Source organism: Schistocerca nitens, chromosome 5 (genome assembly GCF_023898315.1).
Source record: "Schistocerca nitens isolate TAMUIC-IGC-003100 chromosome 5, iqSchNite1.1, whole genome shotgun sequence".
Classification (NCBI taxonomy): domain Eukaryota; kingdom Metazoa; phylum Arthropoda; class Insecta; order Orthoptera; family Acrididae; genus Schistocerca; species Schistocerca nitens.
In genome coordinates, this window is record NC_064618.1 from 870,613,607 (window position 1) to 870,637,627 (window position 24,021).

At 45.4% G+C, this 24,021-nt stretch overlaps 1 protein-coding gene across 1 annotated transcript in view; it reads right to left on the reverse strand.

The window, feature by feature from the left end:
• Window positions 1-24,021, reverse strand: part of LOC126259768 (nuclear pore complex protein Nup155) — a 267,502-nt gene that overhangs the window by 122,139 nt on the left and 121,342 nt on the right. Inside the window, exons 13-14 of the mRNA XM_049956773.1 lie at window positions 23,842-23,948; window positions 13,272-13,494 (exon numbers count right to left, since the gene is read on the reverse strand). Coding sequence (XP_049812730.1) covers window positions 13,272-13,494; window positions 23,842-23,948 — 330 coding nt within the window. The remainder of the gene's footprint in view (window positions 1-13,271; window positions 13,495-23,841; window positions 23,949-24,021) is intronic.

Below are 24,021 nucleotides of genomic sequence, written 5' to 3' on the forward strand. Positions count from 1 at the left end.
CATGGATCTCAGTAACCCAGTATGCAATTATACACACAGTGGTGTGCAAAACTTGATGAAAGTAACTTTTGCATGATGTGTCACTTCCAAGTAAAGTAGCTCAACAGAACTTTGACCACTCATGGAAAGAACTGCTACAGTATAATACAGAAGGCACCTGAAAGAAATACACAATGAGACAGGCAGAAGTGACACTTTTATTCAAAGACACCAATTACAATGATGTCACCACAGTTTATGATGGTGCCCTGAGCATCACAAAAGATGGAACATTGTTCGTAACAGGGGTTGTGATCACCACAGACAGCAAAGCATGCTGTGCAATGTGCTCCCATTCTAACCACAATGATGGCAAAGATTTCTTGTAGTAGGATGTTCCATTACTCCAAAGTGCAGTTGACAACTGCTGGACGGTCGTTGGTGCATGTGAGTGCTGCAAGACATCTTCCCAATGAATCCCACACATGCTCGATAGGATTTATGTCAGTGGATTCGAGTTCCTCCAACTCTGCTGTTCAATTTGGAAGCGCATTGTCATCCCTAAAAATAAAGTTTGGGTCTAATGCTGCCTGAAAATATGCACACAGAGAAAGAACACAGCATTGCAATTATGATGGCCGGTGAGTGTACCATGTTGAAAGATCTGGGGGTCAGTATGCTCATCCAACATTACACCTACACACACCACAAAACCTTAACTGCCAAAGCAATCATCTTCAACAATGTTCCTGTTAGCATTATGCATTCACAACTGTTGCTGTATGAGGGTACGTCCAGGACCACTATGAGACTGCATCTGCTCACATCCAAGAAGAGTCCATGATCACACTCCTCGTTTGTCCAGTCCATATGTTTCTGGCACTGTTGCAAACAGTGCCGCCAATGTGTGGTCTGTCAACAGAACACAATGTACTTGTTGTTGGAGAAAGAATACCCTCTTTCAGTAGCTGTACCACTGTGGAGTAACAGATTGCTCGCCTTGCAGTCCTATTAAACATGGATGCAATTGCATCCACCTTCTGACATGGGTTCATTCCAGTGAATTTGAGATACTTTTTAAAGAATTTTTCCACCATTGGTAGTCAAATGAAGTCCCATGCACATTTCACCCACTCACAAATTGGAACAAATCCAGCTGCTTGATCTTTCCACTTCGTGTGAACTTGTGGTTTTCATTGGCCATTCATTGCTTACATCATTGTTTAAGTGTGCCTTTGAATGGTCAATTTACACAAACATCTCATGGTTGCAGGACAGATGTTAGGCTTCCAGGAATAATGACCACGTCAGTTTTCCTTTTTTGTAACTTGTCTCACACTTCCTCATCTGTATGTCCGTGGAAGCTGTCGAGGACCAACATATTATGCAAATTCAGTAATGCACCAGGGTGACACTGTCAGACTTACGTCATGGAGTCAACCACAAGGTTCCTGTTCATGCATCCTTTCAGATTCACTCTCACCAATATGCCTTTCACTGATATTTTGATCAGTTTTCCTTTTAAGCACTACATAAGGTGGTGCCTTTCATTCATTGCCAGTTACACACAACATCATCACTGTACACCTTTACATCTCATTGCCACCAGTTCTCAACATGACACTGGATTCCCCTTCCCTATTCAGTGCTGTGAAGTGGCATCTCTAAGCAGACTGACATTTGATCCACATTACCTATCTACAATAATATATGGGAATGTTTGTAGTGAAAGTTTATCACATAGCGATGAAAAATCACTACTTTTTTCTCATAATAGCCTGGAAGCCATTGAGTGACGGTAGTTTTCCTCTAGAATCCTAATTCATTTCAACTGAAAAACTTGACAGCCAGCCCCAGCTAGCTTTGAAGCTGGTGATGCCTAGTTCTTTGGCTACAGCCAATGCTTTGAGTTGGCACATTTCGCTAGTCACCACACATCCGTATGTCACTTCTCATCGACACAATTGCAGATCCTTTTTTTTCACGGTCCAGATGCTTCACTTTTTGGCAGCGAAATGCCCAGCAATTACCATTCATTTCTTGAAGGCATGTTTTGTTTTTACACCAGTTGGGAATACAACAATCTCTCACATCGTACTTTCTTTCTGCTGTACAGCTTCTAATGTTCTCTGCTTCTCCAATACCTTTTTCCTTTGGTTGTGTACAAGGATAATGAAAAGTAACCATAATTAACAAGTTAACACCTGGTTAGTACTTCACTTCTAATGTGCAACTGATGCATCACAGATTGAGGCTGCAACAACACTATAGTATAATTGGACCTACTGTTGCGGGTGAAGAAGTACCAACTTAATTACAATTAATGAAGGCATCCCAGTTTCTTGTCTTTAAATTTGAGAAAAAAATATGCGCAGATTATTCGCATATATATGGTTAGTAAGTAAACCGTGCAGTACAGTTAAATTTCAGGGTGTATACGGGGACAAGGAAAAAAAAAATTCCCGGATTATTCCCGGATATCCCGTTTAAAAAACATGCTTTTTCCCGGGCGAAAATACATTTTTTCTGTGCTAAGTGATGTAGGTTTTCCGTAGATTTTCCCTCGGAACTATAAAACTTATCAATCCTTTGAATGGTTAACGTTTTATACAATCGCATAGAACTTCCCGGAAAAAAAAGACGGGGCAAAGAAGTTTTGGAAAGATCTTTGATTTGCAGCAACATACACGTTGCATATTTTCGTATTACGAAAGTATAAATTCGAACTGCACCAAACACAGCGCGTTAGCTTCCGGAGCGTTGAAACCGAGGTTGCGATGTCCTTTTGTAAGCGAGTCATATCTCAAGCCACGAGATCCCGTCAGCCGATGACAGCAGCTATTCAGAGCATAGGACATGTGTTATAGTCAGCCAATAGCAGGATCACTGGTTACATAGCGCGAACACGCAAGAGGAAAAGTTAACGGTTTACATTAATGTACACAGTATCGTATATCTACAAGAAAAGCTAAGCTTTCACATATAATGTTAGTCTCTAAGATTAACACGCTACAACAGAAGCTAAGCTTTCACATGTAATATTGATCTTTTTTGCGTGTGTTATACTTTAAGACACATCACACAAATGTGGCAGTAAATTTAAAAATATGACATAAATGTCTCGGCTCCAAATTCTTGTAAGTGGCTGGTCCTCAAACTGTTCAGTTTTTGAACGCTCTGTGATTTAGATATCCATCCCACTTTCTCACACGTAAGATAATTCACCTTGCGTAAATTACATTACACCACAAAAGAAACAGTGCATCGGAGGATACTCCAAAGAGCATCGGAATTTCGTAAACCATACTAAAATGCATAATTCGGCTTGAAGTGCAAATTGACTTTTTCCAGATTGACAATGAAGTACGTCCCATCTGATATTAAGCTTTTCGGTGTGGTTTTTGGGACGTAAATTTTCTTGGAGTACCAGTACTCTACGATCTCATTTTTGGTTCTTTATTATGGCATAATGCCATATATGTCAGAAGATGATAACGTGCACTTGAAATTCAGCGAATAGTTGGAACTAGCCAATACTGTAGAATGAAACACTTCGTTTCAAATAAAATGATTGCCTCGGCGGAAAGATTAATATAGCCAAATTTCTTTAGCAAACTTGCAAAAATAACTTCACTGTCCTGCAAGGCGATTAATGCTTGACTGCTACTAACATGGAAATAAAATAAAATCAGAAAACTGAAATTACTAATATATTTTTGCCCTCTGTAATTATGTGAATGTATTTTAATTCACTTGATAGCTCCCGGCCACAGAAATCAGTTTTGTTTTCATTTGACGTGGGAGCTGTACACAAAGAGAAGCAGCGAAATCACTTAACGTAAACACGGGCCACGTGGAGGTTAACCCCCTCCCCACTACAACTCCGACAACTCTGTGCAAGCGTGAATCTGGCAGCTAGGGCGCGCGAGAAAAATTTTTCTCGTTTGCATCTGGCTGCTTGCTGCTACTACCGATACAGCTAATAGCCAAACTTCAAGTAGCGGGAGAAGGTACTGCTTATACGCGAGTCAAATGCGCATACGCAACAGACCGCTGACAATTGGTCAAACGAACCTAACGCGAACAGTTGTGACGTCATGCTCATAGCAAGCAGTTTATTGTTACGAAGAATTACAGTCTGCGCCCTACGGCCTTTGACATATTTTTGCTATTTGCAGACGCTTGTGCGTGCACAGTTTTTTGTTGTTGTAAAGTGCACATTTCCTTTGCCACTAAAGTTTTATTTTTTTCCCTCTCGTTTATATTTTATTGCTGCAGTATCATTCTCCAGTAGCAGGATACAATAACATTCTTTGCTAGAGAATCAATTCTGCAGTCAAAATTACAAAAATTTAACTGAGAACTAAAACAATGAAAATTCCCGGGTTTTTCCAGGATTTCCCGGGTCGTATACACCCTGAATTTACTGATAGTTCATGAGTAAATGATGCACCCGATATACTATATGTACAATAAAATTGATGATGAATGTTGAATAGAAGAAGGAAAGGACATGTATAAGGAAGGATTCCAGAAGGTACATCAGAAAATGATGGAAGAAATACTGGAGACAATGAAGCTTTCTGGACAGTAATGGGAGAGCATAAGGGGGATCAGTCAATTAACAAGAATTCTGAGGAGGATAAAGAGGACAGCAAATCCAAAGAGCTAGTGGAAAGATTGACTGCTGTGAAAGGAGGAGACGGTAGATCTGGAAAATTGCTCTGACGTGTCACTAGTGGCAGACTGGCAAATGCAAAAATATTATTAATATATGTTTAATCCAGTTTCTTTTCCTACTATTAATTACATTCAATAACTGACTGTGCTCTACCAATCTTCTCAGTTCCTCCTTGTTTTTCACTCTATTAATCCAACTTATTCTTTCCATCCTCTGCCATGTCCACATCTCTAACGTCTCCATCCTTGCTCATCTTTCTTCCTCGACATCAATGTATAGACACCACACAGGACAACACTTCATACACAACGTTTTACTACACGCAGGACAACACTTCACACACAACGTTTTACTAGTCTTCCCTGAAATAGTTTTCCATATTCCTGCAGAAAATTCTGCTTTTCTTACAAAATGGCTCTTTCACCACTGATATACTGGTTTTAATTTCTGTGCTGCTCTTACATTTGGTTTCTACCTGCTTCCTAGGTATTTAAAGCTTTGCACATATTCTAATATTTTTCCAGTCAGCATTATCTTTGCTCTCTTTGTTTCCTTTAGCTTCAATGGTATCCACTACATCCAGTGAATGTGTCCTCGGTTAGAAGGACCATATCGTGTGCATTTCACAAAATGCTGAACAGTAGTATTTTACAACTACAATATCTATGAGTCATTGCTGGAATCAGTCTACTGGTGTAACAACTCTACCTTTCCATTTCATACCTGTACACACAGGCTCACACTTAGGTAGGATAGAAGCTGTCATCAGTCTAGAAAGGAGACTGCTCAACACACACTCATGAAACATATCCTCATGTGTCTGGGAACAGTATCAAACAGGACTAATAGAAGATATTCTGCTTTCTCTTCAATGGAAACTCCAGGTAGAAATATCAACAATGTTGGGAAAGACAGATTGCTACGTACCGTAAAGAAGACACGTTAAGTTACAGACAAGCACAATTAAAAGACACTTACATAAAGCTTTCAGCCACAGCCTTTATCAGTACACGCGAGACACACACCATTCATACACACAAGCAAGCGCATCTCATGCACATTTGACCCCTAAATCCAGTATCTTGGCCTGGAATGGATGGTAGGGCACTCCGGCATGAGATGCTGGAGTTGGCGGTCTTGTGTCCATGAGGTGCGCTTGCTTGTGCGTACGTATAGTGTGTATCTCTCTTTTACTGATGGTGGCTGTGGCCGAAACCTTTACTTAAGTGTCTTTTTCATTGTGCTTGTCTGTAACTTAACGTGTCTTCTTTACAGTACGTAGCAAGCACTCTGCCTTTTGTTTTTCTTCTCTTTTTATTTTTATTGCTCCTCTTACACTTTAGATTAACAACAGGGAAGTGTTTTCATTAGTTTGTATCTGAAATAATGACTAAGGGATACAGTAACTGATTTCCCATTCAGTATGCCACAGACATCAACTAATTTATTTACTGTGATATGTTTTACATTTTTTTAGGACGATAGTCATAGAAACATAAGTAACATAATTTTTCTTGCACCATAAACATTGTCCGCTGCCATGGTCTCGCGGTAGCGTTCTCGCTTCCCGAGCATGGGGTCCCGAGTTCAATTCCCAGCCTCGAGATGACTGGGTGCTGTTGTGTCATCATTCATCCCCATTACGATTGGAAGAAGGCAATGGCAAACCACCTCTACTAGGACCTAGCCCAGTACGGCAGTGCCAGTCTCCTGCATTGTTCCCCTATGCTCTGTCACGGAATATTGGACTTCATCACCACCACCACCACCACCACCACCACCACCACCACCACCACAACCATTTTATGAACGATAACATATCACAATGTCATTTAATCTTCACCAAAGCTTCGTGGAAAGTACAGGGTGGAATAACAACAATAGTATGGAAAAGGTAGATTGCCACTCAGCATACAGAGGAGATATTGAATTGTAGGCAAGCACAATGAAAATACTGCTATAAATTTTAGCTTTTGCCCAAATGGCCTCCTCCTGAAGTATAAACACACACACACACACACACACACACACACACACACACACACACACAAGCACAACTCTCACAAATATGGCTACTGTCTCTAGCCGCTGTGGCCAGACTGAGTTGTAACTGCACCTTATGGGAGTAGCTGACTTGTGTGTATAGTTGGGATAGGAGGCGGCTTGGGAGGAAGGGGGAGAGCAGGGTGGGGTGTAGTGCTGCTTGTAGAAACACACAGGGACATGTTGGTGGCAGGGTACAGCTGCTCTGCTAGGTGCAGTCAAGACGTTTGAGGGGACATGGGGAGCAGACAATAAGAGAAAGGGAAAGGGTCTTGCGAGTGCATTGGCAGAATAGGATGATGTGTTGTACTGGAGTGGGAGCAGGGAAGGGAATAAGGGAATATGTAGGGGTAGAACAGGGACTAGCAAAGGTTGACACCTGGGAGTCAAGGGAGCGTAAGATACATTGCAAGAAGAGTTTCACGCTGTGCAATTCAGGACAGATCCAGATGTGTCAGGCTGGGAATCAATCACTGAAGTGAAGCATGCTGTGTTGGGCAGCATGTTTAGCAACTGTGTGGTCCAGCTGTGCCTTGGCCATATTTTGTTGGTGGCCATTCATGTGAACAGATACCATGTTAGTTGTCATGCCCATGTAGAAAGTACCACTGTGGGTGCAGTTTAGTTTGTGGATCACAAGGTTGCTTCCTCGGGGAGCCCGGTCTTTGACGGGATAGGAGATGCCTGTGACCAGAATGTTGTTTGGTGGTGATGGTAGAGGTGGTGGTGGTGGTGGTGGTGGTGGTGGTGGTGGTGGTGGTGGTGGATGGGAGAGGTCTGGCATCTAGCTCTATTGAAGGGATATGACCCATGAGGCAAGGAGCAGGACAGTTCTGATGTTTTCCTGACAACCTGAGACTGTGTGGTACTGGAGTGCAAGACTCGCACGTCTCTCGCGGGCGATTTATGTATTGTGTGCAGCCTATCTTCTCAAGACAGACAGCTGTGTCTACCTTGTGCGTTCGTGACGGTGAAATACGAGTGTCTCTAGAACTTACCCCAAAATTCTCGAGGCACAACAGAGTTAGGGTGGAGTATAGATGGAAAAGGATATTCCGTAGGTTGGTGGACGGCAGAACAATACTGCGAGGGGTGGGAAGGATAGCGAGTAGAATATTCCTCATATCATGGCAGGACGAGAAGTTGTCAAAACCCAAGCAGAGAACTGGTTCAGTTCAGTTGCTTCAGTCCTGGGTGGAACTGAAGCACGAGGGAAGTGAGGGTTGCTCCAAGTTTCCCCACGTGAAACTTCCTGATATTTCCCTGCTTTCCAGATGAGTATTAGCATTTTTCCCTGACAAATTTTGAGATCCCAAGGGTACGTTATGACATAAGTTGACAATCTGTCTTTGCAGCTACGGTAAAGAAACAATAGTGCAAACGAGGAAATACCTAAAAAGAACTGCAAGCAGATGGTGTTTCCTGATGTGAGCAAAAATCTGAAGCACTAACATCAAAATCTTTAGTAATACTTCCGGCATAATGACAAGCGCCAGTACGAAGATCGAGAACGATACAGCGAAGAGGGTTATGAGATGATGTCAGCCAATAGAACGCTGACTAGACACTGATGATTTGCATGTCGCCAATTGCTTGCGACACTACCTAAGTATTGTCAATTCAATCACTGTAATAAACTCCATTAATGTAATTTGCTTGTATGTTGTCTAGCTAATCGAGGAAACAGCTTCCTATGCACCCTAAAAGACATGAATGGGCAGCATCCCACAGAAATGAACTGTTTTTAGATGGAGAAGGCTAGCCAAATGGGATGTTTGTTTCATTAAGAACAATGATGTTATTTTATTTCAATAAAACAAAAGCCATTTCGTTACAAAACTATGAGTTTCCTTGGAGCTGCAAGCTGGATTAAAAATACCTCCATTGATTTCAGAAACAGCCTAAAAAAAAAAGTAGGCGCCTTGAAAAAAGTGTATAAGGCAAGGAAGAATTGTGTAAACCAACACTGTATGTGATCGCCAATAAAATGTTGGTTCTACTATGTTAGATATTGTCGGTTATAACCCGGTTCTACTACGTTCGTTATTGTCTGTTATTACCCACTGTATTACATCTATTATTTTACAGGTATCGTGCTATTTTTCTTTCGAGAAATGTATAAGTACATAGCATACGAACCGCCAGCGACTGACAATTTTCTTCTTATCATCCACACTTTCTAACATATAAACTACAACCTCTGGTTTTGGCCCGTCATGGAAATCCACTAGTGTGGCCAGACATTTACGAGCCACAGACCGCATGTTGATGAAATGAGACCAAGGTGATCAATCCAAGTAACATAACTTGTTCAAATACTCTGAGAAGCCATAATAATGAGGATAGGTAGCAACTCACTGTAAATATGATTCCTGAGCCACAGATAGGCAAGTAGAAAAGACAACCACACTCTCAACCGTAGCTTTTGTCAGAAAATGAGAGCGCACACACATTCACACAATCACTCTGACACAACCCTTGCACACATGACCGCTGTCTCCAGCCGCTGCGTCTATGGTCTCCGAGACTCTCCCAACAAACCACTCCTCATGCCTCCTTGTCTCTTGTCAGCAGCTGCTAGGCTAGTGGCAAGTAGTGATGGCAGCACTGATTGCAAGCTGAGGAGAGTGGAAGGAAGGTGAGAAGCAATAGGAATGAGGAAATAGGGAACTGGCGCATGTACTCACCTGCACCCAGCCAGCGACGATGCACGGACCTCAGGAAACAAACCGTTTCATCTACTGAGCTAAAAATGAGATTTTTCCAGAGTTTTTTGTTCAAATTGCCCTGATATTTCCCTGCCATGTTTGAAATTCCCTGGTTTCCAGAACTTGTGGAAATCATGGAAGTGCTGCTTTCTGGGCAGACAGAGGGTATATAGGGGCGGTAGGTGACTGGAGAGACAGAGAGTTGTGTTTTTGTACAATGCTAGGAGGGTACTTTTGGTCTGTGAAGGCCTCAGTGGGACCATTAGTGCATTTGATTAGTTGGTTGGTTTGTTTAAAGGCGGGAGAAGGGACCAAACTACGAGGTCATCGATCCCTTGTTTCTAATAAAACAATGCCCCGAGTGTGAGAATAAAATGGACGAAACATATAACACAAAATGGAAAGAAAGGAAAAGCCGCAAGAATGAAGGGAAGGCAACGAACACTAAAATGATCAAAAGAGAACAAGAAAACAACAGAGAGACACTAGAAACAGAAGAGAGTAAAACATGAAAGCAGATTACAGTGGCTGGCCAACCACGAGAAAAAAAAGGGAAAGCCAGCCACTCTGCAACACATTAAAATCTCCACCCTAAAAGCACTGTGGTGGAGGACACAGAGGGACGAAGGACATGCGCTAAAACCTACATAGATGTATAAAACCCACACTCACAGATAAAACGTAAAACTAAAGCTGCTGTGGAGGCACTGTCACTCAACACCGAAGGCAGGGTGCTGGGAAAGTTAAAATTCTGCCGCAGAGCGCCTAAAAGTGGTCAGACCAGCAGGAGGTGGACGACTGTTATTTGGGAGCCGCAGCGACACTGAGGTGGGTCCTCACGACTGAGTAGGTAGCCACGCGTTAGCCACGTATGGCCAATGCGGAACCGGCAGAGGACAACTGATTCCCTGCGAGAGGCCTGCATGGAAGACTTCCACACATACATAGTCTCCTAAATGACACACAGATTGCTGTGCGTGCTTTTATGCCATTCCATTTCCCAAAGCCGGAAAACCCTGTGGTGTAAGACAGAATGCAGGTCAGCTTTGGAGATGCCTATCTCCAGAAGCGGTTTCTCCGTCGCCTGTTTGGCCAGCCTGTTGGCAAGTTAAGTTTCCGGGGATTCTGACGTTCCTGGGGTCCACAAGAACACCACGAAACGCTGGGAATGTTCCAGGGCATAGATGGACTCCTGAATGGACACTACCAGAGGGTGGCGAGGGTAGCACTGGTCGATAGCTTGCGGGCTGGTCAATGAGTCAGTACACAGAAAAAATGACTCGCCAGGGCATGAGCGGATGTACTCAAGAGCACGAGATAACGGCCGCCAGCTCTGCAGTGAAAACACTGCAGCCAACTAGCAAGGAGTGCTGCTCAATATGGCCTCCATGAACATATGCGAAGCCTACGTGACCATCAGCCATTGAGTTGTCGGTGTACACCACTTCAGAGCTCCGGAACATGTCAAGAATCGAGAGGAAGTGACAGCAGAGAGTGGCGGGGTTAATGGGGTCCTTAGGGCCACGCAAAAGGTCCAGATGAAGCTGCGGCTGAGGCGTACACTATGGAGGCGTTTGTGAACGGACCGCAAGTAAAAGTGGTATAGGGAAGGACTCCAGTTCGAAGAGAAGGGACTGCACGCGAACCGCCAATGTAGGAAATGGACTGCTGCGGGTGGGAAAAGGAGACGGTAATTTGGATGCTCAGGGGAACTATGAATGTGTGGTGCATAACTGGCAAGCAGTTGCACACGTCTGATCTGCAGTGGAGGGCCACCAGCCTCCACCAGTACGCTGGTCACCAGACTTGTCTTAAAAGCTCCCGTCGCTAATCGAACCCCACAGGAGTGCACAGGGTCGAATAAATGCAATGCTGAAGGTGCTACCGAACCATAAACCCCGCTCACTTCTGCTTAAGCTGACAAAGATGACGGAGCCAAGTCAATCGAGCGTCGAAAACCAGTCCTAGAAATTGATATGTCTCCACTACAGTGAGTGGATCGTTATTAAGGTAAAGTGCGGGTTCCAGATGAACGGTATGATGCCGACAGAAGTGCATGACACACAAATTTGCAGCCGTGGGATAGAGCCCATGACTGCGCCTTGTGGATGGCTCCCTGGAGGCACCGCTCAGCAACAACAGTACTGGAGCAGCAGTATGAAATGTAAAAGTCGTCTGCATACAGAGGAGGTGAGTCAGAGAGCCCGGCGGCAGCTGCTGCTAGACCGTTAATGGCCACTAAAAACGGAGAGCCACTCAATACAGAGCACTGTGGGACTCCATTCTCCTGTATATAGGTGGAACTATGGGGGGCACCAACTTGGACACTGAAAGTACGGAGCGTATGCTTTACGTAAGTCAAAAAAGAAGTGTTGCCATCTGGAAAAGGCTGTTCGGATGGCAGACTCGATGGTAGAGCGACCGTGGCGGAAGCTGCCCTGACACGGAGCCAGCAAGCCACGTGACTACAGGACCCAACCCAACCGCCGACATACCATACCTTCCAGCAGCTTACAAAGAATGTTGGTGGGGCTGATGTGCCGATAGCTATCCACATCAAGCGGGTTATAACAGGGTTTGGGCACTGGAATGATGGTGCTCTCCCGCCATTGTGATGGAAAGACGCCATTGCACCAGAGCCGGTTGAAGATGACGAGAAGATGTCGCTTGTAGTCAGATGAGAGATGTTTAATCATCTGGCTGTGGATGCGATTAGGCCCAGGAGCTGTGTCGGGGCAATGTGCGAGGGCACTGAGGAGCTCCCACTCTGTATATGGGGTGTTATAGGATTAACTGCAGTGTGTAGTGAATGAGAGGACTTTCCTTTCCAGCCGCCGTTTGAGTGTGCGAAAGGTTGTTATCTTTCCCAACACTCCTCCTTCCGTTGTTTGATAAGGTAGCGAACATGGGCACGGAACTGTTTAAAGGCTACTATGAGGTGCTCCAGGGAAGGGTCCCGCTTTTGCCGCTGCAGAGCTCGCCAACGCTCCTTAATTGCTTCAGCGACTACCGGCGACCACCAAGGGAGTGCCGTATGCCTCGGTCATCCTAAAGAGCGAGGGATCGCGTTTTCTGCAGCAGAGACAATTGTGCTAGTCACCTGCTCAACCATCACATCGATGTTACAATGTGGGGGAGATTCAGTGGTGACAGCAGAGGTGGCAGTTCCCCAGTCCGCCTTGTTCAAAGCCCATCTGGGCAGGCGTCCGTGTGCCTGACGCTGGGGCAGTGACAGGAAGATGGGGAAGTGGTCACTACCACACAGGTCGTCATGTGCTCTCCAGTGGATACACGGGAGAAGTCCTAGGCTGCAAATTAATAAATCAATGGCCGAGTAACTACCATGAGTCACACTGAGATATGTGGCAGCCCCAGTATTTAAGAGGAAGAGGTAGAGGTAGAATTGCGACAGTAAAGTTTAGAAATCTCTGCCTCGCCAGTAAGCGTGGTACCACCCCACAAGGGGTTATGGGCATTGAAATCTTAATATCCCTTATAGCTGCGGAGGGCAGGGGTCCGCATTGCTGGGAACCAGGTTTTTGAGTCACCTATACAATTTACTTCTTGTGGTAATGAGACAATTACATCTCTAAACTGACAACTCAGCTACAATAAATGAAAATGACAATTTTAGATCCTTGCCCCCCCCCCCTCCCACCCCTCCTCATGAATAAATTTCAATATACACCCATGCTGTGTTGTTTGATGTGAATCAAGCTCAGCCTCTTAACTCATGCCTTCAAGTTCCAGTAAAATGAAATCACCTGATCTATAAGTACCACTAAACAGATGCTACAGACCATGATATGCTAAGATGTTTGAGACAGAAGATTCTGTGTTTATAATCTAACTAAACTTACCTTACTAAGAGTGTCAGCAATTATGTGGAACTGGTGTTCACATAACACCTTCCATAGTCCAAGAACTTCACAGACATGTGCAATGAAGACTCGGAATGCATCTAAGGAACGTTTCTCTTGAAGTTGTACTTGCTGGACGGGCAACTGCGGTCTTCTGGAGACAGGGGTTCCATAATTGTCTTGGCCTGACACCTCCGAAGCCAAATTTGTCTGTTGGTTCATCCTATAATCAAGAGAAACTATTAGCTGTATGCATCAATCGATATTTATAGAAATATGAGGAACGGGGAATTGGAATTTCCGTAGTTACATGTGATGCAATGTAATAATACAAAACATTATGCTATGGACAAATAAAAGACATCTCCAATCAGCAAATTATTTTACACGTCAAGGTATAAGAGGTAACACTCTTAATTTTATGAAACAGAGACTTCAAAACATGGAGATCTTTCTCAATTACTTGCTACGGGCTTTAACTTTCCACTGCTCACATACCAGGAATCATGTAGCCAAGTCTACTTAATATGCTCAATCTTATAAAAGGCTGAATTTGTTTGTAAGTATGAATTTTATTACAGGAAATAGAATGTTTTGGAAAGAAGGAACTAATACATTTGGATATGTCATGCAACCATAAAATTATTCAAACATAAGACCAGCAGAAAAATGCTCGTATCAGAGCACAAAAAGTGCAAACATATTCCTGTTTGTCTAAATGACTGACTGAAAAGTGGGATACCAGCTGCCTCATTCTAGTCTCATCATCATCACTGGCTCTCACACACTTCCACTTTCTCTTTATTGTCAGTTCTTTCAGTGAGATTAAGTGCTTCAGCCAGTACATACGAACGATTACTTTGGTTACACAAAACGACACTGGTGTGCTAAACATAAGGACAAATGTAACCTCTGTATGATGTATCACTGCCAAGAAACAGTCCAGTGGAATTTATACCATACATTGAAAGACCTGCTACACTATAGTACAGAAGGTCAAGAAAAGAAATACGCAATGAGATGGACAGAAATGACTTTTTTATTCAGAGACAATAATTACCGTGACATTGTCACAATTCATGGTTGCCCCTTGGACATTACAAAAAGTGACACATGATTCTTAGTAGGGAGGGTGCAAGGACAGCAATGCATGCTCTGTAATGTGCTCCCATGCTGGCTGTAAGGTAAGTGAACAGTTCTTGTGGTAGGGCATTCCATTCCTCCACCAGCATGGTTGATAACTGCTGGATGGTCGTTGGTGCATGTGAATATGCTGCAATATATGTCCCCATAGGTGCTCAATGGTATTTAAGTTGGGGGATGTGCACACCCTGGCATTCACCAAATATTCTCTTGTTCCAAGAGCTGCTCCACCTGTACTGTTTGTGCATGTCACCTATTGTCAGCCAAAAAATGATGCCAGGGCTGAATACATCCTGAAAAGACACACATGGGGAAAGGGTGCAGTGTCACAATGACATTGACTGGTGAGTGTACTGTGTTCAAAAGTTTGGACGTCGGTACACCCATGCATTATGCCTCCCCACGTTATAACATCTGGACTACCAGATCGATCATGTTAAACAATATTGCTGGGTGCATTGTGTGCTCCCACCTCTACCCACCTGAGGACTTCTATTTTCCACAAATCACCTTGTAGTGTGTGGCAGAGTGTACTTTGCTACTGCTGTCACTTCCTCTCTTTCCTGTTCCAGTCACACAGTTTGCAGGAAGAATGATTGCTGGTAAGCCTCCGTGTGGGTTTTAATCTCTCTAACATTATTTTCATGGCCTTTTCACATGATATAAGTAAGAGGAAGCAAAATACTTGTTGAATAATCTTGGAACGTACACTGTCTGAACTTTAACAGTAAAGCAGAATATAATGATGTATCTGCCGCTGGAGTTGACGGATGATACTTTTGAGCTTGCTTAAAGTACTTTTAACAAAACCTGCTGTTCTTCTTTGGATCTTCTCTATTTCCTCTATCAATCCTATCAGTTACAAATCCAACACTGACAAGCAATATTCAGGTACTGGTCAAATGTTTTTAAGCCATCTCCCTTGTTAACAGACTACATTTCTTTAGGATTCTTGAAATGAATCTCAGTCTGGCATCTGCCTTCCTGCGATTAGTTTTAAGTGGCCATTCCACTGTACACTACTTAAATTCTTTATATGATTCTTAATCAAGCTTTTCAACCATCAAGACACAGCAAAAATGTTCCATCCTTTCATGGAAATTCATCATACATACCAAACCACCCTCAATGATGGCTGTGTTTCCAATAACACTATAAAAAATTTTTAATTTATTGCCAAGTAAGTTTGATAAAGTTCAGAGGGGTCAGGACTAAAATGTTTACTCTCAATAAGAAAACTGGTTTTAATAAGCAATGTATCTCAGCATGTAATTCCAAAATCTGCAAATGTCAATATTAACATCAACTGGTCTGTTGCTTTTCATGTTTGAGAAAAGAGCAGTCTATAGTGGACTAAGTCAAAAATTAGAGAAACTTGCAAATCAAAAGACATCTTAATAACAAAATGTATAATATGTGTTTATTTCTGAGTAATCAGGTTTCTCTATTTTTTTTCATGTTGCTCAAATTTGCATATGAAAAGATAAATCTCTTGCAAGATGCCATTGCAGACTGCATATGAAAATTAACTCTTTGACAGACAGTCATGGTAATGCAATGTAGGGCTGTTCAAATAATGGAAACTCATTTTCTCCTAGACTCGTTAATCTTACTGGGACACAATCTCGTAAAGCTGAAACTGCTCCACTGAATAAAGGCCTTAAAATTTAAATCAAACCAAAATAAAATGTATAATTGCTAATGTTGAAGTTGTACCTAAATCTACAAAACTGACTAAGTCTGGAGGACATAAAATAGCTTTACAAACTGAAGAACTTATCAGGAAAGTAAAAAGCAAACAAAAATTAAATAATTATTTTCAATTGTCTGAAAAGCTTAACTAATAAATAGATAATAGGTGAAGCCATTGTCATTAAGAAACAAAGGGAAAATCCTTGTGATTGCTAGAGAAGAATATACACCAAAACATTTTTTTAATGGAAAATGACACCAGTGAAATTAGTAAAGATACAAATGCTAAGTTTCAAACTAAAATTAAGAAACTGATTGATAATGATAATCACCTTTTATTCCTGCCAGATGAAAGTAATGACTCCACAATTACCAAAGCTTAGATCATTACTGAAATTACATTATTGAAATCTAACAATGGAAAATTCAAGATGGAATGTAACAATACCAGAGAAGGAAAGTTGTCACATACCACATAGATGCGGAGTCACGATAGGCTGCTCACAGTGTAGTTTCAGCTCTCCGAGACTGCAGACGTGTGTGTTAAGTTGCTTTTGCACGACTGTGTGTATGCGCGCATGTGTGTATGTGTGTCTAATGCTGACAAAGGCCTTAATGGCTGAAAGCTATGAGAGAGTGAATCTTTTTTATTGTGCCTACTGCAACTCAGCATCTCCACTATATGGTGAGTGGCAACTTTCCTTCTCTGGTATTGTTACATTCCATCCTGAATTTTCCATTGTTTGATTTTTGCCTGACTGCTTTTCTTCGATCCTAACCCTTTGCTGTTTTCCTTTGTAACTACTTTCTTTTGAATCGCTATACTCAATGTCCATCCTCCTTTCTTTTCTTTCCTGTGTTTCTCTTGTTGCCTTACGAACCGCACTGCACGCTCTAGTTATGAGCCTCACTGTATCAACCGACTCGCCCGCGCGCAACAGACGGCCTCAAGACCACGCTGTTTGTTGGTGCAGAATCTTATGTCCCACATTACTCCTGCTGATATAATTAAGCCTATACCTTCAAACTTATCATGCTCCCTGTGTCAGTTCCCGTATTTTTGCGTGTTATCTCCCGCACTTTTCCAGTGCCACACGATCTCTCCAACTATGAACCCCTCCACACCCCCACACTTTCTCCGTTCTATCCGTGTTCACACCCACTAGATCCACCTCATCCAGTCACATCTGCCGTCCCCCTTCTATACGCTTATCCGTCCTCGAACATGCTACCCACAGTAATATACATATATTTATTAATGATTAGTTATTCTCTACTGTGACTTCCCGCCTTCCACTGTCATCGTCTTCCTCAGATTGCATCTCTTTTTCCCCCCGTGCATCCATTGTGCCCTTTTCGTACTTTTCACATGTATTTGGGTGTATTTTTGCATAATTTTTCAGACGTAATTCTACTTTTTTACGCAATTTTTCGCATTTTTGCACCACCATGGATCCTTGCTCCTTCCATCCGCGTCAATACAGAAAAGTTTCCTTATCCCTAGCCAGATCCCAGTCCCACATACTGTTCCTGCGTTGTTGCTTGGCTCATGAACCCCCCCCCCCCCCTAATGGCCTTACTATCAAATTACCCATCTCTGGTTGCCACCCCTCCTTCCACAATGATGTCCACCTGTTCAGATTCCGCCTATCCTTAGCCCTCACCAACATAGTCCTGCAAAACCATATCAACCAAGCCCAATCTTCCCTGCAACACCTTCTCTCCATCTGCAAAATTCTCCTGCTATGTAATTTAAAATTCCTGGAACCCATAACACACATCGAAACTCTTGCCCTGCAGTAACTTGAGCAACATGCACAACGCCACCTCAAAAAGCTCTCCATCCTGCTCACTTCCTACTCCCGCCTCGGAGTACCACTGTCCACTACTTGCACAACAACCTCCAAACCTCCCCCACGCCCCCTAATAGCTGACAAACCCTGTCTCGCAAACCTACTAGACTTACCCACCCTCCAAAACTCCCTCCCACCACCACACAGAACCCAAAAACTAATCAGACCCACAACACAGTCATGAACCTTTCCTCCAGAAGCCTTAGTCCCACAGAAATATCAGTCCTTTCCAAAGGCCTCACCTTCTGCCCCACTCCAAAATTCAACCATGCAGAACTAGTTAAAGACCTTCTCTCTTTCTCCCAGTCCCTACAGTGGAATCACTTTTTCGCCACCAACCCGACCAATCAGACCCAACCAAAGACCAATACTGAACCTTGCCTAACTCAGTTCACTCCTCCGGCCAACCGTTATCCATCCCCACTGCCTCCAAACCAACCACTGTTAACTTTCCAGAGTTTCTTATCCTCGAACCTTGCTTCACCATCATTCCCCAAATCCCTCAACATGCATACTAACCTTACATCCGCAGAAAGAACTGCAGTCCACCATCTAAAAACTGATCCCAATCTTATAATCCTACCTGCAGACCAAGGCTCCACCACTGTTGTTTTGAACTGCAAGGATAACGTGTAAGAAGGACTCCGTCAGCTGTCAGATACTTCCACCTACAAACCATGCCACAGTGATCCCATTCCAGCAATACAGCAGGATCTCCAGTCACTACACAAATCCTTAGGCCCATCCCAGAACCTTTCCCCAAAGTCCATCTCTCTACTTACCCCTATCACTCACTCCCTGTACTCCCACCTTCTACATGCTTCCTAAGTCCATAAACCCAATCGCCCAGGACGCCCCATTGTGGCTGGTTACTGTGCCCCCACTGAGAGAATCTTGGCTCTCGTAGACCAACACCTTCAACCTATTACCCGGAACCTATCCTCCTATATAAAAGATAACAACCACTTCCTCGACCAACTCTCCACAGTTCCTTTCCCTTTACCACACAGTGCCCTGCTCGTCACTAACATTCCTAATCCCCATGGCCTTACTGCTATCGAAAACTACCTTTCCAGACGCTCTATGGATTCCAAACCGACAACCTCCTTCCTAGTCTCCATGACCAACTACATCCCCACCCACCTGGTTCAGATTCACTGATGACATCTCTGCTATCTGAATTGAAGGTGAGGACACCTTGTTCACATTCCTCCAGAACCTCAACAACTTCCCCCATTTGCTTCACCTGGTCCTACTCAACCCAACAAGCCACCTTCCTAGATGTTGACCTCCACCTGAGAGATGGCTACATCAGTACCTCCGTCTATATCAAACCCTTACCTTAAGCACTAAACCTTTATTCTTTTATTGGTGTTATTCTATTTTAGTTCCTGTCAAGTATACTACTGACTTTTTTCTCTCTTCAGTATCTACTTTGATAACTCTTATTCTTACAATGACATATAATTTAATATTCCACTAAATGCTGACTTGTAATATTTGTCATCCTAATAATGACTGACGTGAAACTTTTTTGCTGCCGATACACTATTATCATCGAGTAATAGGTTGGCCACTTCTGAAGCAATGTACCCTAGACGACTCGTCAACGATCCCATCTCCGTGGAGACTGACTTTGTCCTTTGGCAGTATGTCTTTGGCTCATCCATGTTCTTGTCTCCATGGTGACCGATGGTATCTATTACCAGTACAACTCTGGCTTTTTATGTGCCTAGCTACCGATGCACTTTATTGACACACTCCACACTATCTCTGTCACGACAACTGATGGCATAATCTACATTCATCTTTGCATCTACCACCCTATTAGGGCTTTGTTGTTACTCCACATTTCGCCCATAGATGGCAGTTGTGATTCTTATAATGAATTCCTATTGGTTGTCTGCGCATTTTTTATATTATTTTACAAATGTAACTAATGTTTACAGTATAATGATGAAAACAATCAATTTTTGACAAAATAATTTAACTGGATGGATAAAATATTTACTCATCAAGCAGCGGCAGAAAACACACATAAAAGGGGATTGTAATTAGGCAAGCTTTTGGAACCAGTGGCTCCTACTTCAGGCAGAAGGGTTGAAGGGGAAGGAAGAAGGGTGAAGGAAAAGGACTTAAGAGATCTAGGAGAAGGGGTAGATTTCGGGAAAATCACACAGAACCACCTGTCAGGGGAGACTTACTGTACAAGATGAGAAGGAAAGACTGATTGTTGGGGACTGCACTGGATGAGATTTGAAAACCTGAGAGCTTAAAGGTGGAAGACACGGTAATATGCAAGACAGAGATTACTGCTTAAACATCAAGGATGAGTTAATAAGAGTGGAAAGCTAAGAGCATTGTACGTAACAGAAGTGGGAGGGGGAGGGGTAAAAAGAGACAAGCAAGACCATGTTCTACATCTTTCATTGTCTTGCACATCTATTTTTCACTGCACGTAGCTTTCAATCTTATTAACTCATGCATGATGTTTAAGCTGTAATATCTGTCTTACATATTACTCTCTTACACCTTTAAGCTCTCAGGTTTTCAAATCTCACCTGATACAGTCCGCAACAATCAGTCTTTCCTTCTCATCCTGTGTGGCAAGTCTCTCCTGATACTCTAGTCCTTTTCTTTCACCCCTCTTCCTTCCCCTTCAACCCTTCTGCCTGAAGAAGGAACCACTGGCTCCAAAAGTTTGCCTAATTATATCTTATGTGTGCGTTCTGCTGCGGCTTGGTAATGTTTACAGTAGCTACTTTTGATTTATTTCAGTCTGCTATTTTATATTTTTCTTCTATAATGTACCCATGCTTCTGTTATTTGGTGGGCAGTGTCCTTTACTTCTAAATTATAAACTTAACTATTTAACTATCGTCTGTAATCTTCTACCACACTCACTCACTTTTCACGCTGTGTTTGTTGCTCCCTAACATCTGACCTGGCAATCGGTTAAAGCTGGCAGAACAAGAGACAGCTGGGTTTTCCTATTATAATGTACAATTTTATTCTGAGTAATTTTTATGCAATTTCCATATCTTTGATTATTGATCAAGTTAGGTTCTAGAAACACTGTACTCCTTTTTGTTCCGCTTGTTGACTATTAGTAAACACAGTAAAACCTCGGTTAAGCAAACCCCAGCAACCGGTAAAAAGAAAAAAAAAAAGTTGAGACGACTGTATTCGAAGAAATAATTCGAGACGAGAGCATACTGGACTGTGGTTACTGGGGAGAGGTGAACGTCTGAGTGCGAGTTGTTTCCTCACCCACCAGCTCACCGGTCTAAACAAAACTGCCAACAATAGCACATCTGAATAGTTGTTCTTTCCACTGCTTGCGAATTTTTTTGCAAATGATACAAACTATTAAGTATGGTCTATGTTATTGTTGTTGTTTTAGTCTTCTGTCCAGAGACTGGTTTGATGCAGCTCTCCATGCTACTCTATCTTGTGCAAGCTGCTTCATCTCCCAGTACCTACTGCAACCTACATCCTTCTGAATCTGTTTAGTGTATTGATCTCTTGGTCTCCCTCTACGATTTTTTCCCTCCACACTGCCCTCCAGTACCAAATTGGTGATCCCTTGATGCCTCAGAACATGTTCTACCAACTGATCCCTTCTTCTAGTCACGTTGCGCTACAAACTCCTCTTCTCCCCAATTCTATTCAATACGTCCTCATTAATTATGTGATCTACCCATCTAATCTTCAGCATTCTTCTGTAGCACCACATTTCGAAATCTTCTATTCTCTTCTTGTCTAAACTATTTATCGTCCATGTTTCACTTCCATACATGGCTACACTCCATACAAATACTTTCAGAAACGACTTTTTGACACTTACATCTAAACTCGATGTTAACAAATTTCTCTTCTTCAGAAACACTTTCCTTGCCAATGCCAGTCTACATTTTATATCCTCTCTACTTCGGCGGGGGGGAGAGGAGAGTGGCTAGGGGGGGGGGAGAGGAGAGTGGCTAGGGGGGGGGAGAGGAGAGTGGCTAGGGGGGGGGAGAGGAGAGTGGCTAGGGGGAGGGGGGGAGAGTGGCTAGGGGGAGGGGGGGAGAGTGGCTAGGGGGAGGGGGGGAGAGTGGCTAGGGGGAGGGGGGGAGAGTGGCTAGGGGGAGGGGGGGAGAGTGGCTAGGGGGAGGGGGGGAGAGTGGCTAGGGGGAGGGGGGAGAGTGGCTAGGGGGAGGGGGGGAGAGTGGCTAGGGGGAGGGGCGAGGGTGGCTAGGGGGAGGGGCGAGGGTGGCTAGGGGGAGGGGCGAGGGTGGCTAGGGGGAGGGGCGAGGGTGGCTAGGGGGAGGGGCGAGGGTGGCTAGGGGGAGGGGCGAGGGTGGCTAGGGGGAGGGGCGAGGGGGGCTAGGGGGAGGGGCGAGGGGGGCTAGGGGGAGGGGGGAGAGGGGCTAGGGGGAGGGGGGAGAGGGGCTAGGGGGAGGGGGGAGAGGGGCTAGGGGGAGGGGGGAGAGGGGCTAGGGGGAGGGGGGAGAGGGGCTAGGGGGAGGGGGGAGAGGGGCTAGGGGGAGGGGGGAGAGGGGCTAGGGGGAGGGGGGAGAGGGGCTAGGGGGAGGGGGGAGAGGGGCTAGGGGGAGGGGGGAGAGGGGCTAGGGGGAGGGGGGAGAGGGGCTAGGGGGAGGGGGGAGAGGGGCTAGGGGGAGGGGGGAGAGGGGCTAGGGGGAGGGGGGAGAGGGGCTAGGGGGAGGGGGGAGAGGGGCTAGGGGGAGGGGGGAGAGGGGCTAGGGGGAGGGGGGAGAGGGGCTAGGGGGAGGGGGGAGAGGGGCTAGGGGGAGGGGGGAGAGGGGCTAGGGGGAGGGGGGAGAGGGGCTAGGGGGAGGGGGGAGAGGGGCTAGGGGGAGGGGGGAGAGGGGCTAGGGGGAGGGGGGAGAGGGGCTAGGGGGAGGGGGGAGAGGGGCTAGGGGGAGGGGGGAGAGGGGCTAGGGGGAGGGGGGAGAGGGGCTAGGGGGAGGGGGGAGAGGGGCTAGGGGGAGGGGGGAGAGGGGCTAGGGGAAGCGGGGAGAGGGGCTAGGGGGAGCGGGGAGAGGGGCTAGGGGGAGCGGGGAGAGGGGCTAGGGGGAGCGGGGAGAGGGGCTAGGGGGAGCGGGGAGAGGGGCTAGGGGGAGCGGGGAGAGGGGCTAGGGGGAGCGGGGAGAGGGGCTAGGGGGAGCGGGGAGAGGGGCTAGGGGGAGCGGGGAGAGGGGCTAGGGGGAGCGGGGAGAGGGGCTAGGGGGAGCGGGGAGAGGGGCTAGGGGGGAGCGGGGAGAGGGGCTAGGGGGGAGCGGGGAGAGGGGCTAGGGGGGAGCGGGGAGAGGGGCTAGGGGGGAGCGGGGAGAGGGGCTAGGGGGGGGGAGAGGGGCTAGGGGGGGGAGAGGGGCTAGGGGGGGGGAGAGGGGCTAGGGGGGGGGGAGAGGGGCTAGGGGGGGAGAGGGGCTAGGGGGGGAGAGGGGCTAGGGGGGGAGAGGGGCTAGGGGGGGAGAGGGGCTAGGGGGGGAGAGGGGCTAGGGGGGGAGAGGGGCTAGGGGGGGAGAGGGGCTAGGGGGGGAGAGGGGCTAGGGGGGGAGAGGGGCTAGGGGGGGAGAGGGGCTAGGGGGGGAGAGGGGCTAGGGGGGGAGAGGGGCTAGGGGGGGAGAGGGGCTAGGGGGGGAGAGGGGCTAGGGGGGGAGAGGGGCTAGGGGGGGAGAGGGGCTAGGGGGGGAGAGGGGCTAGGGGGGGAGAGGGGCTAGGGGGGAGAGGGAGGAGGTGGGAGAGTGGGAGAGAGAGAGGGTGGGAGAGAGAGGGGGAGAGAGAGAGGGGGGGGGAGGGAGAGAGGGGAGAGAGATTCTTAGAACTGACTACATATCAAGCCATTAATAAGAAATTTAACAGGATACATCTATACTTACTGCATGTATCCTACAGAAAACTGGGCATTCTTTTCCAGAAATGCTCTAAGAGCACGGATGTGGCCTAACAACCATGCACAATCTTCTCTAGAAAGTGTGCTGCACAGCTGCAAGAGAAAAGAAACATACTATTTCAGTAGTCCCATGTTACCAATGAAAATGAATGAAGTGAAAAGAATG